The sequence below is a fragment of the Anopheles arabiensis genome, chromosome X (genome assembly GCF_016920715.1).
Source record: "Anopheles arabiensis isolate DONGOLA chromosome X, AaraD3, whole genome shotgun sequence".
In the NCBI taxonomy this organism is placed as follows: Eukaryota; Metazoa; Arthropoda; class Insecta; order Diptera; family Culicidae; genus Anopheles; species Anopheles arabiensis.
Window position 1 is genome coordinate 13,619,654 of NC_053519.1, and position 25,445 is coordinate 13,645,098.

At 47.3% G+C, this 25,445-nt stretch overlaps 3 protein-coding genes across 4 annotated transcripts in view; 2 read left to right on the plus strand and 1 right to left on the minus strand.

Annotated features, from left to right (window-relative positions):
• LOC120906335 (uncharacterized PE-PGRS family protein PE_PGRS10) overlaps window positions 1–25,445 on the minus strand; it is a 52,561-nt gene that overhangs the window by 10,804 nt on the left and 16,312 nt on the right. The window contains exons 2-3 of one of the 2 annotated variants that reach the window (XM_040317917.1): window positions 21,623–21,961; window positions 4,628–4,960 (exon numbers count right to left, since the gene is read on the minus strand). In XM_040317917.1, coding sequence (XP_040173851.1) covers window positions 4,628–4,960; window positions 21,623–21,961 — 672 coding nt within the window. The remainder of the gene's footprint in view (window positions 1–4,627; window positions 4,961–21,622; window positions 21,962–25,445) is intronic. The other variant, XM_040317918.1, reaches the window with a different exon arrangement.
• On the plus strand, window positions 189–2,010 carry LOC120906336 (cytochrome P450 4d2-like). The gene has a single exon (XM_040317920.1). It carries the CDS (start codon window positions 453–455, stop codon window positions 1,995–1,997), a length of 1,545 nt encoding a protein of 514 aa, XP_040173854.1. The 5' UTR covers window positions 189–452; the 3' UTR covers window positions 1,998–2,010.
• Window positions 2,408–4,118, plus strand: LOC120906337 (cytochrome P450 4d2-like). The gene has a single exon (XM_040317921.1). It carries the CDS (start codon window positions 2,517–2,519, stop codon window positions 4,044–4,046), a length of 1,530 nt encoding a protein of 509 aa, XP_040173855.1. The 5' UTR covers window positions 2,408–2,516; the 3' UTR covers window positions 4,047–4,118.

A 25,445-nucleotide genomic window follows, 5' to 3' on the forward strand; every position in this document is an offset into this window, starting at 1 on the left:
CTGGACATATGAAGGCAATCAGTCCAAAGTATACAAATAAATTACCAAAAAATACGAAAGAATCACAAAACACATGAAATTCAGATGGCTCATGCTGATTGGGACATTTGTATGTCGGGCATCGTGCTCGTGTGCGTTGCGCTTTGGGCAGCTTTATCGTACGTACAGTCATCTTGAAGCATCAAACTGTAAACCACGATTTCTCCCGATACTGGTAGCCTTAAGGTGGACTTATTCTAGATAAGATGATAAGGCACCGGTGGTATGAAGATTACGATAAAGCCCAAAGCGTCCAAAAGTTACGTTATCAGTCGCGAGACCTGTGACACAAAATATATAACCGACCAGCTGAACGCTCCTGCCATTACTGTAACGTTCAGCATCTGATTAGTCTGTGTCTTGCACCCTAAACGTAAACCTTTGAACCTAGCGCCAGGTGGAAGTGTTTCAGAATGCTTGTCGTGGTGTTTCTCGTGACGCTACTGGTGCTAGCGGTACTGCGCGAGTATCGCGATCGCAAGCGGCTGCAGCACATTGCATCCCACTTCCAGGGTCCCAAACCACACTGGCTGCTCGGATATTTGCCACTGTTCCCGGTCAACGACATTCCGGGCATCTTCGAGACGATGGTGAAGCTGCACGAACGCTACGGACAGGATCTGTTCAACTGGGGCCTCCTAAACGATCACATGGTCGTCGTAACCAGTGCCGCTAACGTGGAGAAGGTGGTGATGGCGAAGAAGACGCAAAAATCACAGATTTACGAGTTCATCGAGCCGTGGCTGGGGCAGGGTCTGCTCATCTCCAGCGGCGAGAAGTGGTTCCACCGGCGAAAAATCATCACGCCCACCTTTCACTTCAAGATACTGGAAAGCTTCGTGACCGTGTTCAACCGCGAGGCGGAGCTGCTGATAGAGAAGCTGGGACAGAATGCGGACGCGGGCCGTGAGTTTGACATCTACGAGCCGATCTCGCTTTACGCGCTGGACAGCATATGCGAGACGTCCATGGGTGTGGAGATTAATGCGCAGCATAATCCCGAAAACCAGTACGTGCGGGACGTGAAGCGGATGAGCGAGCTGGTGCTGCTGCGCATCTTTCACGTGCTGTCAGCGTTTCCACGCACCTTCTGGTACACGATGCCGAACGCTTGGGAACAGCGGAAGCTGATTGGACGGCTTCATGCATTCACGGACTCGGTGATTCAAAGCCGTCGGCGACAGCTGCTGGCTGCGGTAGAGGAAGGAGAAGTCGGAAATCAGGAAACACACGCGGATGATCTGTACGGTGCAAAGCAACGTTCCAGCTTTTTGGACCTGCTGCTGAACGTCACAGTCGGTGGAAAGCCATTGTCTGATGCGGATATACGGGAGGAGGTGGATACCTTCATGTTCGAGGGTCATGACACGACCACTTCGGGCATTGCGTTTACCTTCTATCAACTTGCAAAGCATCCTGAAATACAGGAGAAGCTACACCAGGAGCTCCAAGATGTGCTCGGAGTAGATTATCGCCAGGTGCCGTTGACCTACAATACACTCCAGAACTTCTCGTACCTGGACATGGTAGTGAAGGAGTCGCTGCGGCTTCTACCACCCGTTTCGTTCATCGGACGGCGGCTAGTGGAAGATATCCAGATGAATGGCGTAACTATTCCAGCCGGCACTGACTTTACCATCCCCATCTACGTCATCCATCGCAATCCTGCAGTTTTCCCGGACCCGGAACGCTTTGATCCGGAGCGGTTTTCGGATGCCAATCAGCACCCTCCCGGACCGTACGACTACATCCCGTTCAGTGCTGGGTCACGGAACTGCATCGGACAGCGCTATGCGCTGCTGGAGATGAAAGTCGCCGTTATAAAGATGTTGGCACATTTCCGCGTCTTGCCCGGTGAACAGATGCCCCAGGTGCGCTTCAAGACAGATCTAGTGTTGCGCCCGGATAAGGGCATTCCTATCAAACTTGTGCGTAGAAAATTCGATTCAATAAACTAATGCTCAAGCATGCGTGAATAGGTTTCTGATTTTACCGATTCGATGTTACTCCGCTGTTGTTATCAGTTACATTATCGGAGCGTGTACTACAAACACTCAACATTAGACTACAGTGCGCATTAGTCATAGTGTGCGAATCCAAGGGTGGTTCACCACAGCTCAAAAGAATGCTGGACACCTCGCTAATCAGCTACAGGCACTCAAAGATATGGTCGGTGGAGTGCCGCCGGGTACCTCAGCTTCTCCTCGTGTACGTTCTGTGCCGAATCAGAAGTAAAATCGTATCAAATACACTGAAGCCAGCCAGAACAAAGATAAGGCTCGACAGTGTTTATTTTTTAAAATATACCCACGATTAATCTGACCACGAAACACTTTAGCACTGGTGCTCATCTTTCCAATTTTGCAACAGAAGCTCCAATCGTGTGCAGCATGCTTTTCACACGTAAAACAGAACTGCTGCGGAACGGTCGAGCAATCGAACCTTGCCTGTTAACATAGAGCATCAACGGTATCAACATGTCGTTCGTACTGTTTCTGCTGGTCATTCTGATTGTATACGGGCTGGCGCAGGTCTATCGTAAGCGACGCCGGCTGCACCGCATTGCGGCCCATTTCGACGGTGCCAAGCCGCACTGGCTGCTGGGGAACGTGATGGAGTATCCGGCCAACGACATACCGGGCATCTTCGAGACGATGGTAGCGCTGCACAAGCGTCACGGTAAGGATCTGTTCAACTGGGGCCTCCTAAACGACCACATGATTACCGTCAGCAGTGCCGCTAACGTGGAGAAGGTAGTGATGGCAAAGAGGACGGAAAAATCCTCCGTGTACGAGTTCATCGAGCTGTGGCTGGGACAGGGTCTGCTCATCTCCAAGGGCGAGAAGTGGTTCCATCGGCGTAAGATCATCACGCCCACCTTTCACTTCAAGATACTGGAAAGCTTCGTGACCGTGTTCAACCAGGAGGCGGAGATATTGATTAAAAAGTTAAGCCAGTATGCTGACACGGGTCGTGAGTTTGACATCTACGAGCCGATCTCGCTGTACGCACTGGACAGTATCTGCACCACGTCAATGGGTGTGGAGATTAATGCGCAACGGCATCCGGAAAACCAGTACGTGCGGGACGTCAAGCGGATGAGCGAGCTGATACTGCTGCGGATTTTCCATGTGCTGTCGTCCTTTCCGCGCACCTACTGGTACACGATGCCGAACGCGTGGGAGCAGCGGAAGCTGATCCGACGGCTGCATGCGTTCACGGACACCGTGATCCACAAACGTCGGGAACAGCTGTTGGAAAGGAGCTCGGAAGTGTTTCACGAGCAGGAGTGCCTGGATGAGGAACATCTTTACACAAAGCGTAGGGATACGTTCTTGGATCTGCTGCTGAACGTTAGGGTGGATGGCAATTCACTCAGCGATCTTGATATACGGGAGGAGGTTGATACTTTCATGTTCGAGGGTCATGATACGACCACTTCCGGCATTGCGTTCACCTTCTATCAACTTGCTAAGCATCCTGAAATACAGGAGAAGCTTTATCGGGAGATCCAAGATGTGCTCGGCGTCGATTACCGCCATGTGCCGCTCACCTACAACACGCTCCAGAACTTCCCGTACCTCGACATGGTAGTGAAGGAGTCGCTGCGACTGCTGCCACCCGTTTCGTTTATCGGCCGTCGGCTAGCGGATGACATCGAGATGAACGGTGTAACTATTCCAGCCGGCACTGACTTTACCATCCCCATCTACGTCATCCACCGCAATCCCGTTGTGTATCCCGACCCAGAACGATTCGATCCGGAGCGCTTCTCGGACGGAAATACGCAACGGCGCGGCCCGTACGACTACATCCCGTTCAGTATCGGCACGCGGAACTGTATCGGGCAGCGGTATGCGCTGCTGGAGATGAAGGTCGCTATCGTACGTATGATTTCCTTTTATAGGATATTGCCCGGTGATACGATGCACGAGATTCGTCTCAAAACGGATCTGGTGCTACGTCCGGACAAATCCATACCGATAAAGCTGGTAGCACGCCCATGATTGGGTGTTGGAGGAATGAGAATGGAGGGAAGGGGGAGAATTGAATAAATAAAAAAGAAAACATCATACCAACCGAGGTGGTTAACCTCCGTGCTCCGTTTGCTTTTTATGAAAGATGTTTTTTTTTTTGCTTTGCGAGACAGGAATGAATATCCAATGAAGTTTACATAGTAACCAGCGCGACCGGGTGAAAGGAGATACGTGTAGGCTGGCTTTGCTGAGTACACATAGGTCACTCCTTCAAAGCCCCCGCTTCTAACCTCCACCAAACCGCACCCAAGGTATCATTGTTCGGAACTCTTGAAGATGGGCAGAGCGGGACAAAATTGCATCGTACATCAACCATGATGATACAGTAGATAAGATGACGTGAGCAACCTCTCGTGTGTTCATTCCCCATTCTGAAAGCCTACGGAGGGACCATCATTGCACTACGTTGCGGGATGCAAAGGAGTAAGGGGGAATATTGCTTGAAAGCAAATGTGGAAAGGCGATCTGGTAGAATCGGGTTTACTGACACGCAAACAACAACAACAGTAAAACACTAAAACAAAACACGTCACGACTCTTCCTCTACCTACCTCATTTGTCGGTTAAAGGCCGTTGGCGGCACGTTGGCACCTCCGTAGACAGCCGCCATGTCGGGATCCCGGTGGTCCGGATGAAAGTGTGCGTGCTGCTGCTGCTGCTGATGGCTGGACAGCGCGTCGTACTGCTGGTTGAGCGCGGCCGAGGTGATGTAGGTGTCTAGCGGCGAGTTGTTGTTATCATAGCCGCCGTCACCGCCGCTGCCGCCGCCGTTACCGAAATGGATCAAACTTTGCCCACCGTACAGGTGCAGCGACTCCGGCGGACTGATTGATTGCGGTTTGCTGCTCTGGAAGAACGATACACGCACCTTCGAGCGCTCTACTCTGTTGGTTTTTTTCGGGCGTCACACCGAAATAAATGAAAGAGAGAAAGAGGAACGATAGCTTAGCTAAAAGGAGGTTATGTTACGGGTTTTTGGGATTTATCTACAGGTAGATAATTTGGCATTTAAATTCACAGAGCTTGTTCTTAGGTGTGACGAGATACTACTAGCGATAATATAAGGTTGGTAGGATCTATTGGAAAGTACTTGAGATTGACATTTTGAGCTGGAAGCTACTGTTCAGTAAAGCACGTGCAAGACTTTGTACCAAAACAAACACAAAGTCTGGAGTCCGGAGTCCTCTCCGATTTTTTCCCACTCAACACATTCCATAGCGCGCTCAAGTGCGTTTGCAGCGGTAGTAATTCCAAGGCGTTAAAATCCAACTAGCACCACCCTACAAGATGTCTCCAGAACGCTCTACTGTCAAGGTGAGCTTATGTCGGTGGGGCTGTCCTTGATACCACTTGAGCTTGGCTCCCGGCGTCACCGTAGGCTCATCTCACCTGACTCACATTGACGGTTCCATCCGAGCCTGCAAACACACACACTCTAATCCTGCCTCTAAGTACCACTCCCAAGCCTTTTGGACGTCTCCTGAGTGAGGGCACAAGCAACAGTTTGCAGCAGGCGTTTGGAGCTGAAATGGAGCCTATTCACACATTCGATTTAACAAGCGCCTAGCCGTTCCAACTCCATCACCGACTACGAAAAACCTGTTACACTGCCAAATGCTGCTATCTGCCTCCCACCCCTCTACCCTTGAAAGAAACAGTATAGAGCGCTCTGCCACGTAAAAAACAAGAAACACCACAGCGAGGACTGTTCGTTTAAAATATTCAAGCAAATCACTACGCCAAAACAGCACCTGCGCCCCCCCAACAGCCGAAATTTGCTTCCCCTTGCCCACCAGAATGGAAGTTCTTTGCAGCGATACTTCGCAAGGCCCTAACAGGCCGCACTATCTCGCAGCACCGGCGACCAAATAATGTGCCGGGCTGACCCGCAACAAAATCGGATCCTCGTATGGATGGATCCCGTGAGAGCAAACAGAAAGGAAAGACATACGGCACGACCAGCACAAACTACGCACACTACACTCAAGGCGAACCGATTCCGATGTGTCGGGGAAGATGATACAATCGGCCGTGGTCGGTGACTCTGTCTTGCATGCATTCCACCGCACCTCATTGCACCCCTTCCGCAACCCGCTTTGCCATGAAAAGGACGGCGAACGGTGGAGGGGTGTGGAGCGATGGGAACAGAATCCACACAAACTAACCCGGTTGACCCCGGTGGTCAACTGGTGCCTTGGGGGTTGGTTGATGTCATCGCTAATGGTTCCCACATCTGATACAGGAGAGTGAGAGTGACTGAGAGAGTGTATGTGTGTGAGAGAGAGAGAGAGAGAGAGAGAGAGAGAGAGAGAGAGAGAGAGAGTGGTAAACAATTCACCAATTCTGTGATAGAGAGAAAGAGAAAGAGAGAGAGAGATTGTACGAGGTGTGACAATCGGGAGCACTATCTGCTGGCAGCGCACAGTGGTCTTGAGTGTGTCTCCCGTCAGGGAATGCCAAACTTTGAGCCGTGGCAATTTGCTGTGGGATAGTTTGAATTCCTCGCTTCTCCGTCGTTCTGGGCAATAAAATCGATACAATATATTGCCGACGAAGGCGACGGCTCCGGGGCCTGTGATGTGCACTACACGTTTGACCTGGTTGATTCGTTGAGGAATCTTGATGAAGCCCTCCCCCCATCCCCATCTACTGAACGACATGGAATTTGATTGCGTCACCTTCTTACTCACTTTCTGCCGGGGTGACAACAGCATGCATCTAATCACTGGCGCGCGGTGGAGTTCAGTTTTATAGCTCCAATCAAAGTTCTTGTCCGGGTACCCGGGGAAGTTGATGCAAGACGACTGTGTTTGGAGTGGAGCAACGGGAAAAAGTAGCTCTCGTAAAAGTTTGAAAGTTGCCGCAAAACGCTCGCGGCCCAAAAGAACCGCGCGAAAGAAACGGAAAGCATTGCAAAGGAAACCCCAAGCCTCAGCGTACGGGGGGTGTCCCAGGCTCCGGCGGGTAACTTGTTGGAATGACCTCGCCAATGACAGCTAATCAATTGTGCACCCCGTATAAATACACCGGCACTTGGCTCAACCATTTTAAGCAACAGATGGACATGGTTGGTGTTAAAATGCCAAGCACAAAAAAAAAACATACACGAACTCCCACTCCATGTGCCAACTGGTGTGCCAGCGGCAGGAACGTTCCAAGCCACATTATTGTCTTCCATCTCTTGCAACGCAAGCATTCTTATTTTTGGCTTTTCGGAGGATCGAGGATTACCGCACCCCCGTTTCTCTGGACTCGATTGAGCCACGATCTCCAGACTGTATTAAAACGGAATCGATATCTTAATGTATGGCAACCATACAAAACACACAGACACAGAGCTCTCTCTCTCTCTCTCTGACAGAGCTGCTGGACTGACAATCCCCGCCAGTTTCGCAAAAGCAGTAAAAAAATTATCGATGGTTTATGAGCTTGCCCTGTTTGCCTGTCGGTTCTCCCGCCTGTGGCACCCATGTTTGTTAAGGTCAGGCAAATTACGTCATCCAATCAGAGCAGGCGGGTCGGTCATGTGGCGGTGAGACCGAGCTGGAGGAGCAACTCTTTCAACTTGCCGCTTGGCTTGGGCACCAGCGAGCCAGGATTGGTCGACCGTTCTGCCAGTGAAAGTATTCGCCCCGAACACTAATCGCACCGAATGGGACGCTTTGTGCCTCCCCACAAACCCTTTTAAAGTGCGTGCGCATTTGTCTAGCAGCAGGTTGTTTGTTTTGGAGCGGTTCTGGGGTGTTCCAATGCTTCAAAGGAAAGGCTGCCCGGTTGCACCCATCGGAGACGTTTAAGTGAACACACATCACTCGAAACGGTTGAGAAAATTTATGATTTTTGCTAGTAGAATCTAACGTAGTGCACGTTTGCCTTGAACGCTCTTTGGCCGCATTGATTAATGTAATTCGATATTTTTTTTAAATTATTGTATTGAACGCCGTACTTGCTTTGGCTCCTCTGACCCGTTTATTCGTATGTGCCGTGAGTTTAATGTCATTTGTGATCGTCAGCAACCTGACATGTCGCGCAACGCATTGCTAAATAGTATTCGTGTCGTGCGACCTTTTACGTGTTAACTATTTTACTTAAGACTAAGCGTGGCAAATGGATGACCGAAACATGACCTTAATGTAATGAATGTAAGCGAATTCGCTTGAAGAGGGCCATTCGCGGTCCGGTGAACTTCAATTAATAAATAACAAATAACGAATATTAAAACAGACGGAAGAATGTGGTCACCAACATCAATTATTTTGAAGCGATTTGAGACGGATTTTGTTGCTTGAAACCATCATCTGGGCTGTAATATGTTGAAACCCAAAAACATATCAAACCAGTTTGACAATTATGAATTAAAAACACATAACATTTACTACCCAGCAAGATGGTCAATTTTATGCAGCTCTTCTGGTGCCACTTTGCTGAGCGCCAGAAGGTATGCAATTTCATTTTTTCACTTAGTTTTTCTTTTAAAATAACTCATTTTCTTTTCCTGAAACGAATGTCATAACTAAATAGTTCACATGATATACCGCAAAACTTATAAGCGACGTCACACAGCAGGACAAAGCGGATTGTGTTCGATTATGTCACCGGATCAATTTGTTGTATTCAATATTTTGTAAACAACATTGCCCGCAGTGCTCTTCACCACCTCATAACGATCTACGGTAATCACTGTAATGTTTTAAAATCGATTAAAATCAGCTCGCAAACTAACGTAACGCATTGCTCCCTAGACGGGTTGCGGGCTAGTGTTGGGCGTAGACTATTTGGCGACCCAGGAGCCGCGGCGTGTGCGTGACCCACTAACACAATGCACGGCACACCGAGAGCGTGCTCGTGGCATTGCTGGCTGACACAGTAAACGGTGCCCCGCCGGTTGCCGTGGCTTGGGATGGGCGTCGAGCACGAACACAGACGTTCGACACGCACATTGGCGCACGGTTGCGTTTGTTTAATTCGATTACCCTTGTCGAATGTGCAGAATGTACCGTCCGGGACAATGTATCAGGGAACATCAATCGATTACGCTCGCTTTAGAATTCGAAAGTGGTTTTTTTGATGGTTAGCAAAAAATAGTTTTATTTTATCTTTTTTTTTTTAGTTTATTGTATTTGTTTCGTACAAACAGTTCGGCAGGCTTCATTTCCACAAAAGAAAAAAAAAACCCCACTTTATCAGCCACTGGAGCTAAAACAATCAATACAAAGTCTGCCACAGTCTTTTTTTTTCAAAACATTGTTGCACAAAATGGCCAAGCCAGATGAAATCATACACGCGACCCAACCGCGCTTGATGGGCGCAATAATTTGGACAATTTATTTGTTTGTGTTCACGGGCGGACTAATTGGGCGAGCGCGCACGGAGCGCAGAGGGCGCTCCCCTGCTAAACATCTGCTAAACCGCTGAGCACCACCCCCTGGGGAGGGGGGGGGAGAGTGAGACAGAGAGAGAGAGAGAGAGACGAACGTTAACCCAAACGATCAATAAACGACACAAGCAAGTAGTTTAAATACGTTTCTGCACGTCATACGGATGACACACTGTTGCTTCAATCTGCGTAACTGTGCCCAGAATAACAGTTACAGTTAATGTGGCCAGGAGATATGCGACGGAGAGTTGCACACGGTTGCAAACGTTCGCTAATATTACGCAAACAGAGTGTCGTTCTCGTCCCGCAGTCATTGCTCTGCCCCTTTTGCCGACCCGAGGGGAGAAAAAAAAACACACTTTAGCGTACTTTGTATGCACTACTTGAGTGGAATTATCGTTCACTGATGGCTTCGGTTACTGACAAGATCAACTTCAAAGCATTGCATTCTTTACCAACATCTTCGCTGCACGATCACACGACCGTTAAGCAAATCCGACAAGCCAGAACACGGTGCGGTTAAATAGGGTTAGAGCTGCTGGAAACGATCTGCCTATTGGGCGGATCGGCCAATAACAACAGGTGTACTCGTGTGTTATGTTTCCACCAACCTTGTGTAGCACAAATCACACCAGCAGTGTTTTGCTTGAACCATCCACGAACGCTCCAGCGAGACTATTTATTTCCACAAGAAGTTGTTTGTTTTTGACGTTCGTGTGCTTGTGTGTGTGTGTGTGTGTGTGTATTTGTGTTTGTTGAAAGTTGCAACTATTTCTCAAACTGGCCGGGAATTGGCACTGGAGTTAAATGTGTGAAGAGTACGTGTAAAGGGGCAGGGAGTTGTTTTTAACCTAACGGTTCGCGCATCCATCTGGTATGATCTCATCGGAAACGTTGATGCTTCTCCACAAACACACAAACACACAGTCCTATGGTGTGTGTGTGTGTGTCCGTGTGTCAGTGGGACAAGTACCTTTGTATCGCACCCTCCGCGTGCGCCCATCATCCCCCCCCCGGTATCCCCCGCATGCTTGTGATTGTGTGCCGCTTCCTCCCAGTCCCGGGGACAACCAAAGCGCGAGACAGAGAGAGAGAGAGAGCGAGAGAATCCAAAAACTGTGAAAAACATACACCGCAACAAAGCAGCCACGGAACGGAAGCTGACGTCAAAATGTGGCACCCACCTACCTCAAACCAGCCCCTGCAGGAGTGCGCGCGCGCGCGCGTGCTCGCCCAGTGTTGCGCTCCCCTGGCCGCGGGCGTGCCATTATTGCCCTATCAACTTCCTCCACCGATTACGTAATGACAACAACCGCGCGCGCTCCATAGCAACCGAAATAATGTCTAGTGTGTGTGTGTGTGTGTGTGCGTGCGCGGGGCGAGCGGAGGTGGTTACGATCTGTCCGCACCCCGACAACAAAAAAAACAACAAATTCATACGCTCCAATATTACTTCATGCAGTGCGCGATCGACAGCGCAATGCAAAACGGGTCGAATTAGTGCCGACTGGTGTTGGTGCGAGGCAAACCCAGCCGACGAAACGCTCGCCGCGCGTCGATAATCTGCCGAACGCAACCCGATAACGCACCAATCATACCGGAATAAAAAATTTACTCAGCGCCGATTCGACGATCACGCAACCGCATTTCAGCGTGGGACGATGGGCACTGGAGCACCTAAAAAAAAAAGGGGGTGACTTGAGACCGCGGAGTGCGGAGCTTGTTTTAATGGGTTCATCTGAAACGTTGGCTGTGTGTGGCGGCCGTCTGTAAAAAGGCATCTCTTCCAGCACAATAAGTCGAGCGGTTTTGGAGCGCTCGTAAAAAAAGATACACCGGGCTGCTGTTGCGCTAATGGAAGTGCAGCAACAGAACGTGGCTTAATTAATTTATTGTTTAATATCGATCCTCATACATTGAAGAGCAGTAAACTCGGGGCAAAGCAAAAAGCTGCCCATTGCTCCTGCCGCTAATCTGTGTGCGGCTGGTCAGAATATTTCGATCCCAAACAAACAAACAAAAAAAAAAAACAAAAAAAAAAAACCGAACAGGAGAGCAAAAAGAATGTTGCAAAAGCAGCACTGATCCTGAGATCGGCCCGAACGTGCGGGTAGTTCGCTGTTCGCCCGTCTCGAATGATATGCATTTGGAGTGGTCTTGGGCGTTTTGTTATGGCGCGATGGGCGGATCTATTTATAAGCATCTACGTCAATTTTGGTCCGCATTTCTCTAATAATTTTTTGTTCTTCTTGTTGTTGCTTGCCACTTTCTTTGATACAGTGTATTTTGCACACAAAGCCCCCCCCCCTATATGACCAATGGAGCGCGTAGAGAATTTTCTTGCCCATAACGGCGGCTTGAGGATTAGAGAAAATGGTAAGTCGGCCAGTCGGTAAACATCCTTGATTCTCTCTGCCAGGGTTCTGTTGCTCTCGGTGGCATTTTTATTGCATTTTTTTTTTTTTTGGAAACGCGTACGTGCGCTGGTGTAGGTGAGTGTATCGTGCAAAGCGTTTGAAGATGGGGCGGATGTTTAATTTCACTATCACACACTCCTCCTCGGCTGGCCGGTTGGGTTCAGCGCGAGCGGGAGCAACGCGCTGCGTCTACGTGAGCAGTCACGCTCAAAGGCGCTTCATTAGCGACGTGTGACACACGTGGTGTGCGGGTATGGGTTGATGGATGCCGCCTCACGCTTTGCTGGGACGCTTCTCGCACAATGGCAGCGTCTGAGTGTGTGGCTGCCGCTCGGCTCGGCAAGATTACATCGTACAATATTGATGGGCATTATCAGGTGGTTGTGTACATTGTGCCTTTAGATGCAATGGAGGGGTTAGCTTTACCTGCCCATATTCAGGCTCTATAAAGGGCCTGTAGCCCCGCCTGTGCACAATGAGTTTGTGGTGTAAGCAAGGTAAGGTTCGTGCTACATCTGCGGTACGTTGGTACCGCAAAGGAGCGGTCTATGAGCAGTCTAGCGCGGAAAAAAACGTGACCACTCCCAACCAGGATGTTTAATTTATCATGCCTGGCAGAGATGATGGTCCAAGATAGCCTCCCTAGGCAGTCCGTTGCGCTGGGCAGCAAAAAGGCGTTATCTGCTTGTTTGGTTTCTGCCGCAATAGTGCAATAGTGCACGAACCGAACTAAACAAACGCGCCAAATGACGCATACAGAAGCTGCATACAATGCCAATGCTATTCTTAGGCACCTCCTAGGCGAACGCGACGCTTCCTCCGTCCCGCGCTGCCGACGCTCCGCTCACATTTAGATAGCCTTTTTTTTCTCTAGGCGAAGCAGTTTGCCGAGAAATTGCTGCTCGGCTTGCAACTGCGCAGTTTTGACAGGCACACGTTTTGGCCACAACAACAACAACAACACGATCGAGCGTGCTTGATCCGCGCGCGCGGGCAAATCGAACACATTTTCACAGAACGATTTCCATTCCGAACGGCCGCCGTAACACAAACAAAGCGACTTTTCCTTCAGTTATGCCCCCCCCCGCTCCTCCTCCGTCCGCACGCCACGAGGGGTTCGACGCAGTCCAGGAAAAGGGAATGATGATATTGCGCAGTTGGACGAATAAAATGCGCCATTTCTACCAGGCCTACCACCCCGTGCATATGGTGTCTGTGTGTGTGTGTGTGTGTGTGTGTGTGTGTGTGTGTGTGTGTATATTAACACCAGCCAAAGGTAGGAGGGGATGGGAGGGGTGGAAAGGAAATTTTCATTAGACGCACGTGCCGCCGGTTTCCCCATCGCTCTGGGGATGCTGGGACGAAAGGGAAAGCAGAGACAGCGAGATATTGTGTGCATTTCTGTTCACACTACCTCCCGCGTGTGTGCGCATCCCGCTTAACTGCCTGCTTGAACTGTGTCTGTGTGTGTGTGTGTGTATCGGTAGTGATGGGGACGTTTGGATGGAAAGATTTTAAAAATAGTTTAATCTCACACCATGTTCCCCTTTTTTCTCCGTGGTGCTCTCTGTCTCTCCCGTCTTCGGTATCTCTGCCAAAGGCCGTAATCACACCCGCTTGGGTGCGCTCATCAGCATTAGCGCTCAGCCCTACGCACCACTCGAACTCCTCCTTCCCCCCGGCTTGAGGGTATAATTTTTCCATCTGTCTAAAGATAAAAGACTCTATTGCGGGCGCCGAGCAGTTCGATTTCCTTGCGAGAAACTACGAAAACTGTAGCTGCGTACTTGCTTGGACTTGCTAGATAGACGATTTACTAAGGGCAAAGGATGGTTTCCAGCCTGACTGCTGTCAGTGGGTGTCTCTCTAAGAACAAATATGGAAGCTAAACTGTAACCCTGTTTTCAATTCCCAATACGTGATACTTCAGTTAGACAGCTTCAGAACTTTAGTTATATTATTACTATTATTATTATTATTATTATTATTATTATTATTATTATTATTATTATTATTATTATTATTATTATTATTATTATTATTATTATTATTATTATTATTATTATTATTATTATTATTATTATTATTATTATTATTATTATTATTATTATTATTATTATTATTATTATTATTATTACTATTATTATTATTATTATTATTATTATTATTATTATTATTATTATTATTATTATTATTATTATTATTATTATTATTATTGCAATTTTTTCTAATGTTTTAGGCGCTTGTTGAAGTGTATGAGGTCCTTGTTTAGCATGTTTAAAGTGTAAAACTATTTTATGTTGTCAACTGTTTTTGTACGTTTACATCCCATCATTGTATAGTATCAATATCAATATCAAATTACATCCCAATGGACATTTTCGAGCACGAATAATTGGAAATTCGAGCAAATTCCCTTAAACTGGAGCCTTAAACTTCCCTTAAACTGTACCAGTTTAAGGGAATTCAGAAAAAGTCCTTTAAAATCAACTGTGATGCGTCTTTTTCGTTACTTTCTTCTAGACTCCCCCGGAAATAGTGTTTCCTATCGTTATAGTTGGCCATGTTCCCATTTTATACGTAAATAATACCCATTTTTGGTAGAATAACGTCACACAAAATTATCTTTTGTTTTTCATCAAAAAAAAAAAACATAGCTATGAATGAAAAATGTGCTCCATAGCATCGTCTTTCGATAGAGGAACGTCTAATTTACTAACACACCAAATCTTGGCACTTTCAACACACTTGATCACACACAAATTCACAATTTCAAGCGTATCGAGTACTAATCGAACAGATTTTGGAAAACAATTTCGAGCAATTGTCACTTGGGATCGTAAGCACCTAGCTATGAGCGATTATTTACTAGTGATGACTAGTCGAAATTTACAATTTACTGTGGATAGAATGAAATACATGGTGAGAAATAGTTGGTATCCGGTGCCCCGAAATTATCATTTGTTAGTCTAAGACATTTCATAGCAACCCTCACTGATAGTCTAGTGACACATCTCTAGTACCTGAAGCGGTAAACTAGCACCTATCTAGTGTTTTTTTTTTATTATTTATTATTATTTTTTTTAGTGTGTTGGACAACATTTCGGTTGACAAAAATGCAGCGGGGGTGCCGAGCAACAGTCGCACCCACCCGGCAGTCGCTCACCGCAGGTTTCTCCCGGTACCCAGGGGGTTCGACTTATTGATTTGCCATCGATCGACCGATTGTCACGCCAAACCGATTGAAAACCAATGCCAAATACCCAAAAAAAAAGCTTTTTTTGGGATTGTAAACCCCTTTACTGTACCCCCCCTCACGAGTTCCACACGATTGCAATGGCATTTCTCGTTTGCGGCACGAGGCACCGCGATAAGATTAGCACAATCCCATCAACAACAACAACAACAACAACAACAACTATACAAAAAAGAAGTGAAAATAAATATATATTTGACGAGGGTTGGAAGGAAATAATGACGGCGATAGCGATAAAAGCGCAGACAAGAACTCATCCGTACGGATAACGAAGCAAACACAAACACACATTGCACAGGGAGGGGGAAAGGGGGGGAGGGGGGGGTAAATTGGGGCTTCCCTTCCAACCGTAACTGTGTGACAGCGGGTTTCATGCTCGCTCGTCCTGGCGAGTGCGCTACAGAGAGCAAATCGCGGGCTGCCCAATAACACGAAGGGACGGAGGATTGCCAGTCGTCCGCATCGACCGACAAAGGACACAAAGGACACAAAAAGCACAGCCACATAGAAACACACACACACACACACACACACACACACACACACACACACACACACACACACACACACACACACACACACACACACACACACACACACGTGCATACGTGAATCGGAGGATAAGCCAAATCAACCCCGAGTGGCTGGGGTGTTTATATGGCCAAACAGACTCCGCTTGGCCGTTACCGCGGGATGAGGACGATTGAAAGTGACAATTTTTTTGTTGTTGTTGTTGCGTTACTGTACAAAATGAGTGGTGCAGAATTGAGAGTGGCATGGGTGTGTGTGTGTGTGTGTGTCAGAAGCTCAGGGGCTTCACACAATTGGTTTTGCGTTGTTTGACCTTGAACACAACCATGCGCAGGTTGGGATGCAAGCTACGGCGTTGTTGCTAACGAGCCTGGCCAAGCGTTTCGTGTTGTCTGCCCCCTTCCCCCCCCCCAACCCTCCACTACCCTTGACCGGTGTGATCCGTGTGTCCAAGCGCCCAACCGGAACCGGAGCGGTTTCCAGTTGCGGTTTTGAGTTTTTTTGGTACGGGACGCGCCACGGGACTCGCTGGACCGTGGCGAGCGAGTGAGCGAGCTCGCCTTAATTGCGTGGGGTCGTGTCTTGGCCGTAAGTGCAATAGCAATAGGGGGTGGAGGGATCAGGTCAGTCGACAGCATCGGCAGTGCATAAGTACAGGCGTACCGGGCGTACTCTCTCACGGTAGTAGTGAGCTGAGCGACTCTGATCCATAAGTTTCAATAAGGCTCGCTTCACTGCACGGTGGTTATCCGTGCAACCGTTCTGCGCCATAGCTTGAGCCACGACACGACAAATACCACGCTTTTTTTTTAAATCTTGTTTTTGTTTTATTGTTGGCTTTTTTTTTTTTTTTTGGTTGCAAGAAACAATCCACTTGATGTGCAATCTCCCCCCAACCACTCGTTAGCAGCTCCATTTCGGCTCAATTCGAGCGGTTCATTGAATGAGAGAGACAGAGAGAACATTCGGGCAGGATGTGACTTGTGAAACGGGGCACAGAGACAGGCGGTCTACAACCAGAATGGAAAATGTCAAACCATCCCACACAGAGCCTCGCGTACAAACAAACAGGCACGCATACACCGACAACCAAGCACCAACGATGCCTAAGGTCACACACACACGCACACAGACAGGCGCACGATGCAGCAGGATTTATGGCGCCAATTAGCCAATATCCTTGTGGATATCCTTGGATTTTCATCCCATTTGTTGAATGGAGGGGTTCGCTGCCTGCTTCCTAGCACACCGTAACCATTCGAAAAACGAGCTGTGTGTGTGTGTGTGTGTTGATGCTGTTGTTGTTATTGAGATGTGCTATAGGAGCGTTGGGAGATTTGGAAGCGATTAAATAAATAAGAAAAACATTACACATACACAAACACACACACACACACCGTAGGTTGAGTCACTTTGACGTTCGAGCAGTTTCGTGAGTGGCCGTTAATTGGCTTTGTTTAGCGTTTAATATGGGAATGGTGTGTGAATGCGTGTTTCTTCCCTTTTTTGGACACTTTGGCCACCACCGTACACAGACACTAGCGTTCATACACACACACACACACACACACTGATGTACCAGCGTGTACATCGGGGCCTCCAAATATTTGACTGTGGCGTTTGCAAGCGGCTGCAGGGAGGGCGGGCTGATTGAAGAGCGGCTGTTTTGGGCGGGCCGGGAGGTATACCGTTGATATATTTTGTTGAAGTTTGACTCGCCAGAAAGGGCATGCACACACACACGTACAGATTCACACACACACACATACACAAACGCACGGTTTACTGCACGACTGGCTACTTACAACCGTATGGCAAACTAGGTTAGGGGCCATTTATAAATCGGTAAGGTTATAATGCCTGTGCCTGTGTTTCCCGGTGCTGCACCCGGAACGATACCGTTTTTTTTTCATTTCTTTTCTTTCTGCCTTTGGTGTGTTGCTTCTCCTTCGTTTGCCACCTCCCCCCCCCCCCCTTCTTGCCTCTTTCCCACACTGTCTACACGCACACATACAGACACGTACACTTGCACAAAAAGCATAGCCCGTGGGATAAATGCACCCTTTTTACTTCCTCTTCTGCTGCTGCTGCTGCTGCTGCTGTGCGAGCTTCAAACGTCAAAGCGCGAGTCCGCGCAAGGCAAACACGCGGAAACTAACCTACAAACGAATGCCGGACGGGTGCTGCTGTAGTGCTGCCTTAAACGCTACTTCCCGGGGCTGGCGGACCGTTAGTTCCCGGACGAACGCGACTGCCCTACCATTATGGCCCAGGCGCATTTGAGGAGAAGCAGCCCGGTTACTTTACTGGCCCTTTTTTTTTGCAGTCGTTACTGTACACTTTTTTGTTGCAGTTTAAAACTACAGCAAACAAAAAAAAAGCAGGGTGCAGTAACAAGGAAAAAACAAGGCGAAACTAGGTACGTACCAAGCATTCGATTTTGGGGGGTATATAGCTTCCCGATACTTCGGTGTTACCAGGCGCGTCATATACACACCACCGCCACCACCGAAATCAACAACCGCAACAAAAGTAGTCACGAACCACAACAACAACGATGTAAAAGTAAAACTCACACGTTCACCTCGCCAGGAGCGCCACAGGAACCGGACCACTAGATGCACGTCGTCACGATATTCCGCTAGATTTGATTGTGTTTTCGTTCGGTTTGCTCGACCCTTTCGACACGGCCGCACAACACAGTGAAACCCACCCAACGGAATCAGAGTGAGGCGCCCTCCACTCTCTTTGCGGATCGAAACTCTTTCGCAGCTGTATGTGTGTCTCTGTGTGTGTGTGTGTGTATTTGTGCCATCCCGGGGTTTGTATGAGTGTGGTTGTGAACAGCTTCAGCCAGTGCGCACACAAACACACGCAGTTAGAGACAACGCACGCATCATCATCACATTAGAAGGAAGAAGAAAACAAACACTTCCCATCAAACTCGTCTTGCGTGCGATAAAGTGAGTGCGCGAATGTGACTCTCTCGCCCGATAGAACCGCGTTTGAGCGCCGTTCCAGTGAGTGCCGTCCCTGCTTTCGTTCTGGCCTTGCTGGTTGCGCCCATCTCAATCGCGCTCGCTCTCCCTTGCGCACACGGGCGGATGGGCAGGCGATGGAGCTCACTGGAAGCTGCTACCGCTTCCCGTCCTCCAGAAGGTGTGCGTTTATCCACGCCGTCTGTTTACCATTCGCAGTAACAGTTTCTACGGGCAACAGTCACTCGATTAATTGATTATGTCATGTGCTGACTGGCACCGTTGGATACCGCCGCATGGAAATGGTCAACGAATTGAAGTGTTGAATTATTAGGGAAAAATAAACTGGTTTGATAATGAGTATAATAAATAATTAATTAGTATAATTTTTTTTGCAACAATGTTATTTTTAAACGAAGAGAAACACGAATTTTTAATTAAAATTATTTTGTTCTGATCGGTTTAATTTTAATTTATTAAGTGTACGAAGATTTTTTGTATGTTTAAAATTGTCTTACAGTAATGATTCGAGCAAACTATACATTGCATATGTTTAGGCGTTCAAAGTTTGAAGCAGTTATATTTAAACGCTTTTTTTTAATTTCCAATGGAATTAGTCGCCTCGAAACCACCAAGCAAAGCTTTTGGTAGCGTGAACGAATTTTTTTTTATCGATTTCTGATTCAACAAAGAACAGAGCACGGAAATTTGACACTGTTCAAACTGAGAAAAGTCGCGGAAAAGTTAACCTTCTTTCTTAGGCTTTGCAACTCGTTAAAATTGTTCTTATTCCACTCATTTTAACAAAACTGACACACAGCCATTGTAAACAAGCCAAAAATGAACATAGCTTTGCATACCTTCAGGCGCGCAGGGCAGGGCGCTAACTACGAGATAAGAGTAAGTTCTACTGTTACTCATGTCCACCGCTGACTGAAGGAAACCGTTCCCATAGTGGTACACTTCCCAAATTTTGGTAAAAAGTGAAGACGAAACTGCCCTGCTCGCCACACAAATACACACGCGCTACGAGCCAAAGTATCTGTACGTACACCGCGACGGCACTCACTGGAAGTAACGTTAAGCAGGAGTAGCCTCATAATGCGCTTGCTCCCTGCAAGCAAAAACAGCGCATACATACAGCGGGTCAAAATATCAAAAGAGAGAGAGAGAGAGAGAGAGAGAGAGAAGAGCGAGTGCAGCTCTCTGTCCGACAGGCAGTAGTCCGGCAAATTCGCCTGCACGCTGCCATACGGGATCTTACGGGGCGCGCGAGAGCCGCTGCCTGTGCCGTGTTGGAGCAGCGCACGGTGTTGATGTTGCTGCTGCAAGTTCTGTGCTGACCGTGAGCTAGCCAGCAGGGAAACGACGGCCGTAATCTAATACAGACCGGATGTGTGTAGTAAATGGGATGCAATGTGACGAAGCATCCCCGGGCATCCGCTCCCCCTCCACGCCACCCCAGTATAATAGGTCACCGCGCGCAAGGTTAGACATCTGTTGTCAATTACGGGAATTATATTTATTTAGCTGTTCGCAATAAGCAGGCCCGCGTCCCTTGTGGCCCGTACACATGGGCGCTCGAGCGAAATTCTGGAACGTGCAACGGATTAATGACGCTGCATTTTATGTAATGCGAATAGCAGTTTTTTTGCTTTTGCTCGGCTAGAGGTGTTCCGGGAGTTTGAAGAATTTGAGAAAGCAAATCCACTTGTGAGTGATTGATTGGAAATATTGCTTCCTGTTTAGATTGCTAAAGCCCGAAACTATTAAAAAGGTCATGTATAAATCAGACGCTGTATCACACACACACAGGCACACGCAAAGGTTGCCACCACAATCAATATGAGCTAATCGATACACCAAATGCCCCAGCTGTACCGCAATCCAGCAGTGTACGCCAAAGTAACGCAGGGGATAGCAGGACTGGGCGACAAATGATGAAATCATGATTAAATTCTTGAAGGTATCCGGTCACCACGGTACCCCGAAAAGGGAGGCCATACACATGATTGATGAACTGGGAAAGCAGGCTCAGGGTCGTTTGGTTTCTGGTGACGAACGACGCGGGCGCTATTTTGGAACCGCAGTGGTCCCCCTTGTAACACGTTTCTCGAACCACTTGAAACGGCCGAGATGCATCTTTGGTGCTCTGTGCTCCGGTTTTTTGGCTAGAATTACTCACGGGTATTATGTTTTGACGTGACAAACACAAAACGAAAACAACGAAAAGCAGGCAGCAGTTCGAGAGTTTGTGCAAACAAACTGTGGTTCGCCGTCTGTCATAATTGGTTAAAATTTAGGCAGCGCCGAAGCGAATGCGATGATGGTGCCTTGGTACTGGCTCGACCACACGTTGCGGAGGCATCTGCCAAGTGGCTTGCGCTCTCGCCAGCCGCTTCCCCGTGCCGCTTAATCCGTACGAAAGTACGGAGAGTTCGTCTCTCGTGTTGCCCTATCCCACCACCGCCTAGCGCGACGTGGGCTAGTGGGAAGGGCGTCCGTCGTCCGGTTTGTCCCGTTTGCAAAAAAAAAGAAAGAAAGATTCAAACATAATTGCATGGTTCCGGTCCACTAGGCCCGAGTTATGTCAGCGTGTCGTCGTGCAATTGTGTTGCCATTCAGCAGCGAGCGAACGGTTGATTATTATGCTGACATTCGCCCGGGCTGCGCTCGTTTGCCGTGTTACATTTTCGCCGTATTGTTGTTCTTTGCGCTGCCGCTCGGTGCCCACTCCCTTCCCCCGCCATGCTCGGTTGCGATGCAGGCGGTGGGAATGCTTTCTAAGCGTGTGTGTGTGTGTGTGCTCTTCTTGGTTTCTACTATCCACACATCAGTGGATGTTTTAACGTGATACGCATGGGAAGCTCTGTCCTCCGTACGAAATGGAGCTGAATGTGTTAGGTCGAATTGAGAAAAGCGAACAAAAAAACCAACAACCCCGTTCAACCCTCCCCAGGTGCAAGTGCATCCCCTCCGGTACTTACTCTTCCTGCAGCTCGATGCCGCTGTCATCGTGCGATGCTCCTGTGCCCGGGCCACCGTCCAGCGGATGGTGGTAGCCCCCGGAATACTGCGGCTGGTACGGATGGTGATGGTGCGGCAGGTGATGCGGATGGTGCGCCAGCCCCGGGGCCGGATAGTGATGGTGCACCAGGGTGGTGCCGGGCGGGCCGCTGCCCCCGCTGTACACGGTTGTGTGGCCGGCGCCGGCCAGCACGGCCGGCGACTGAAAGAACTCCCGCTCGGCGTGCTCTGGCAGGGGGGTGGGCGTCTCGAACACCAGCGTTTCCACCATCGAACCTTTGGACGAGCCGAACGATACTCTGTGCGGAGGAGGAGGGAGAGACGGGAGAGAAGAAACAGAAGCGCATTTAAAATACGATCGTTAAAGTTGCAAAAAAAAACACACACACACAAAACTGGAACAGCGTTTATTGCACTGTGCACGGGGTGGTATTGATTTTGGTTTGGCGCGCCAGCCAGTAACGACGGCCGGGCACAGGTTAACCTTCTCCCTAATGTGTGTGTGTGTTTTTTTTTATTTTGCAAGTTTGATTTAAACCATAAATACGATCCGAGCCGGCTGGATGCAGACCGTGCAAAACTGATGATGTCAGTGGTAAACAGATTGCTTTGCGGGGGCAACGAGAAGATGGTAACATAAAAATTCCCGCTTGTCGTTTTACAATCTCGCCGCTCGGTCCATCATAATCACAATAAAACTTTTAACCATCGATAACAAACACATCACTGTATGGTACGATCGGGTGGTAGCTATATTGCCAGTTTTATTATTCGCAGCCAATTGCATTTTTTAAGAATGCAAAGCAATGAAGTGATGAAAACAAAGCAATGAAGTCGTGTCATTTGAATAAATACTACACAAAGCACTTCATCGGGATATGGTGCTGACGGTGTAGTAGTGCACAAAAATAGACAAAAATAAGGCAACTCTCTCAACACCAATCATTGGGGAAGTTCAATCATGATTGAAGAGGAAAAACCGAAGAAAATGTCAAGAACAAGAACTGCAAACAAACGAATAACACGAAAAAACAGAACAAGAACAAAAACAAATACAAAGACAAGGACAAAATATAAAGAAAATGAACAAGATAAACAAAATAGAAATAAGAATATGGGAAGAATGAAACAAGAACAAAATGAAGAACAATAAACAACTACGAAAGAAGAACTGAAACTAAAAATAAGAATAAAGAATAAACAAATACTATAACAGCACAAACACAAACACCAATGACAAAAACATGGACATGAGAAATAAAGCAAAAATATAAATACGAAAAAGGATTTATTTTCACACTTTTACAAAAAGAAGTAATAACACATGAAATACGTGCTATGTTTCCTCTATTGTGTTGGACTGTCTCATGACGAGTTACTGACATGTTCTGAGGCGTTATGTCAAAGGCAGAGGTACTACTACCGTAATGGAACAGACTAGCAGTTGTCAAAAGTAACGTTGAATGAAAAGCATGAAAAGCAAAGCACTGAAAGATTGACTCCTTACAGGGTTTCCCACGATTTATTGGTTGGTTCCCACGGTTCCCACGATTTATTGGTGCGTTCCCACGATTTTTTGGTCATTTCCCATAATTTTTTGGTAGCAACCCACGATTTATTGGTCGGTTCCCAAATATTATTGGTCGGTTCCCAAATATTATTGGTCGTTTCCCAAATATTATTGGTCGGTTCCCAAATATAATATAATATAATACCGACCAATAATATTTGGGAAACGACCAATAATATTTGGGAACCGACCAATAATATTTGGGAACCGACCAATAAATCGTGGGTTGCTACCAAAAAATTATGGGAAATGACCAAAAAATCGTGGGAACGCACCAATAAATCGTGGGAACCAACCAATAAATCGTGGGAAACCCTGTAACCCTATTCCAGGCAACAGGCTACACGGGTAGCCAAATCGATTTTGTTTGCTCATTTCTCTGATTCTAGCGATCCGATTGACTTGAAATTTGGTATATTTGTGTAATTCACAGCCATCTTTATCTGGAATTTTTCGTAGATTTTTTGGAGTATAATTAAACTGTTTTTAAGAATTAATTTTTGCAATGCCCCTACTCCAGGCAACCGGGCTACCCGGGTTGCCAGCGGCTTTGGCGGCTTATAACTTTTGAATGCGTAATCCAATATCAATTCAATTTTCTGATAAAAAGTAAAGAACCTAATGCAGTTTTTATAACTGTGCATAGATTGATTCAACTAGCTAACGTTTTTTAGTTATAGCTTTCCAAAGTTGACAGGATTTTTTGAAAAAAAATTACAAAATGTAAAAAATATTGTTTTGAGTACTTTACAGTACTTTACAACATTTTCACAGCAAAATGGCTCTAGTAGTTTTGAGAACTGTATATCACACGTCTTGCTCTTCTAAGATTCATGAAACTCTACAGATTCACGAATTTTCAAAGATTCATAAATCTTCAAAATTTCATGAATCTCTTAATATTCATGAATCTCCAGGGATTCATAAATCTTTAGAGATGTATGATTTTCATAATATTGTATTTACTCGATCCTACTTCACAACATACCCATCGTGGGTTCAAACCTCGCATGGACCGTCTCCCCGTAGTAAAACAAACTATCCGGCTGCGTGGTACTTTCCAAAGAGTCTCGAAAACCTGTATAGGCTGACATGATAACGGCGGTTGTTACACCAAAATGAAGAATAATGAGAAGCTAAAGCTCTATGAATCATTGGAAATTTACGAATCCCTTAAGATTCGTGGATTTTTCGATTTTTTTATTAATCTTTAGAGATTCGTGAGTCTTTCGAGATTCATGTAGATTTGGAGATTCATCTGTCTTTGGAGATTCATAAATCTTTAAGATCGAGATTCGAATTCATTGAATCATTTCAAAGATCCATTCAGATTCATGAATCCGAATCAGATTTACCCAACACTAGTTAAAACCTTGCCATAACGAAAGGCTCAACTTATTAATTAGCGAACCATTAACACTATTTCCACTGCAAAACATGATTGCTTTGTAAAACACACGTCACAAAACGTCTCAAAACCTACACGATATAAAACTGAAAACAGCAGGCAAATATTTGTTTCGTTCCCTCGCCCGCCGCACAAACCCGCTCGCCAAGCCGAAACGTCAAACGGCGGCAAAGTTATTTACTTTCCCATTTTCCACTCCATTCCGATACAGATTGGAGAAGAAAATCCACTAACCACTCGCCGGATGGCGTCAAATTATGAGCTCATAAAAACTCATCCTTTTACATTCCTTGCCGCCAACCGCCAACCCTCTCGTATCGTGCTTGCTCCCTCGCTCTCTCTCTCTCGCTCTATCTATCTATCGCTGTGTTGATCTCGTTTTTGCTCGCTCCAGTACAATTTGCTAAATTTTACATTTATGACATTTTGATTTTCGCGACGGAAAAAAGCGGGGCCCTGGTGCCGTCGCCAGAAGAGCGCCGCCAAACATTATTGTACCGAAGGTGAGGGAAAATGGTGCGCAGGAGGAGCGCGACGGGTGCCTTACTGCGCTGCCGAAGAAGTTACCGAACCGTGGGGCAACCAAACCATTCCATTTCCCCGGGTGCTGCCCCAGCCCCTGCGTCCACACACCCTGCGCCCCCCCCCCACCCTTGTGCGTGTACGAGCGCGCAACAGCGGCAATGATGCTAAATTTATCTTTATTCAATTTCGGTCCAAAAACCTTTTGCGGCTGGCGGCATTCCGGTTGGAATTGAAATCGGCAGCGCGAAATGCAGCAAAGATTTGGCGCGTGCCCCCTTAA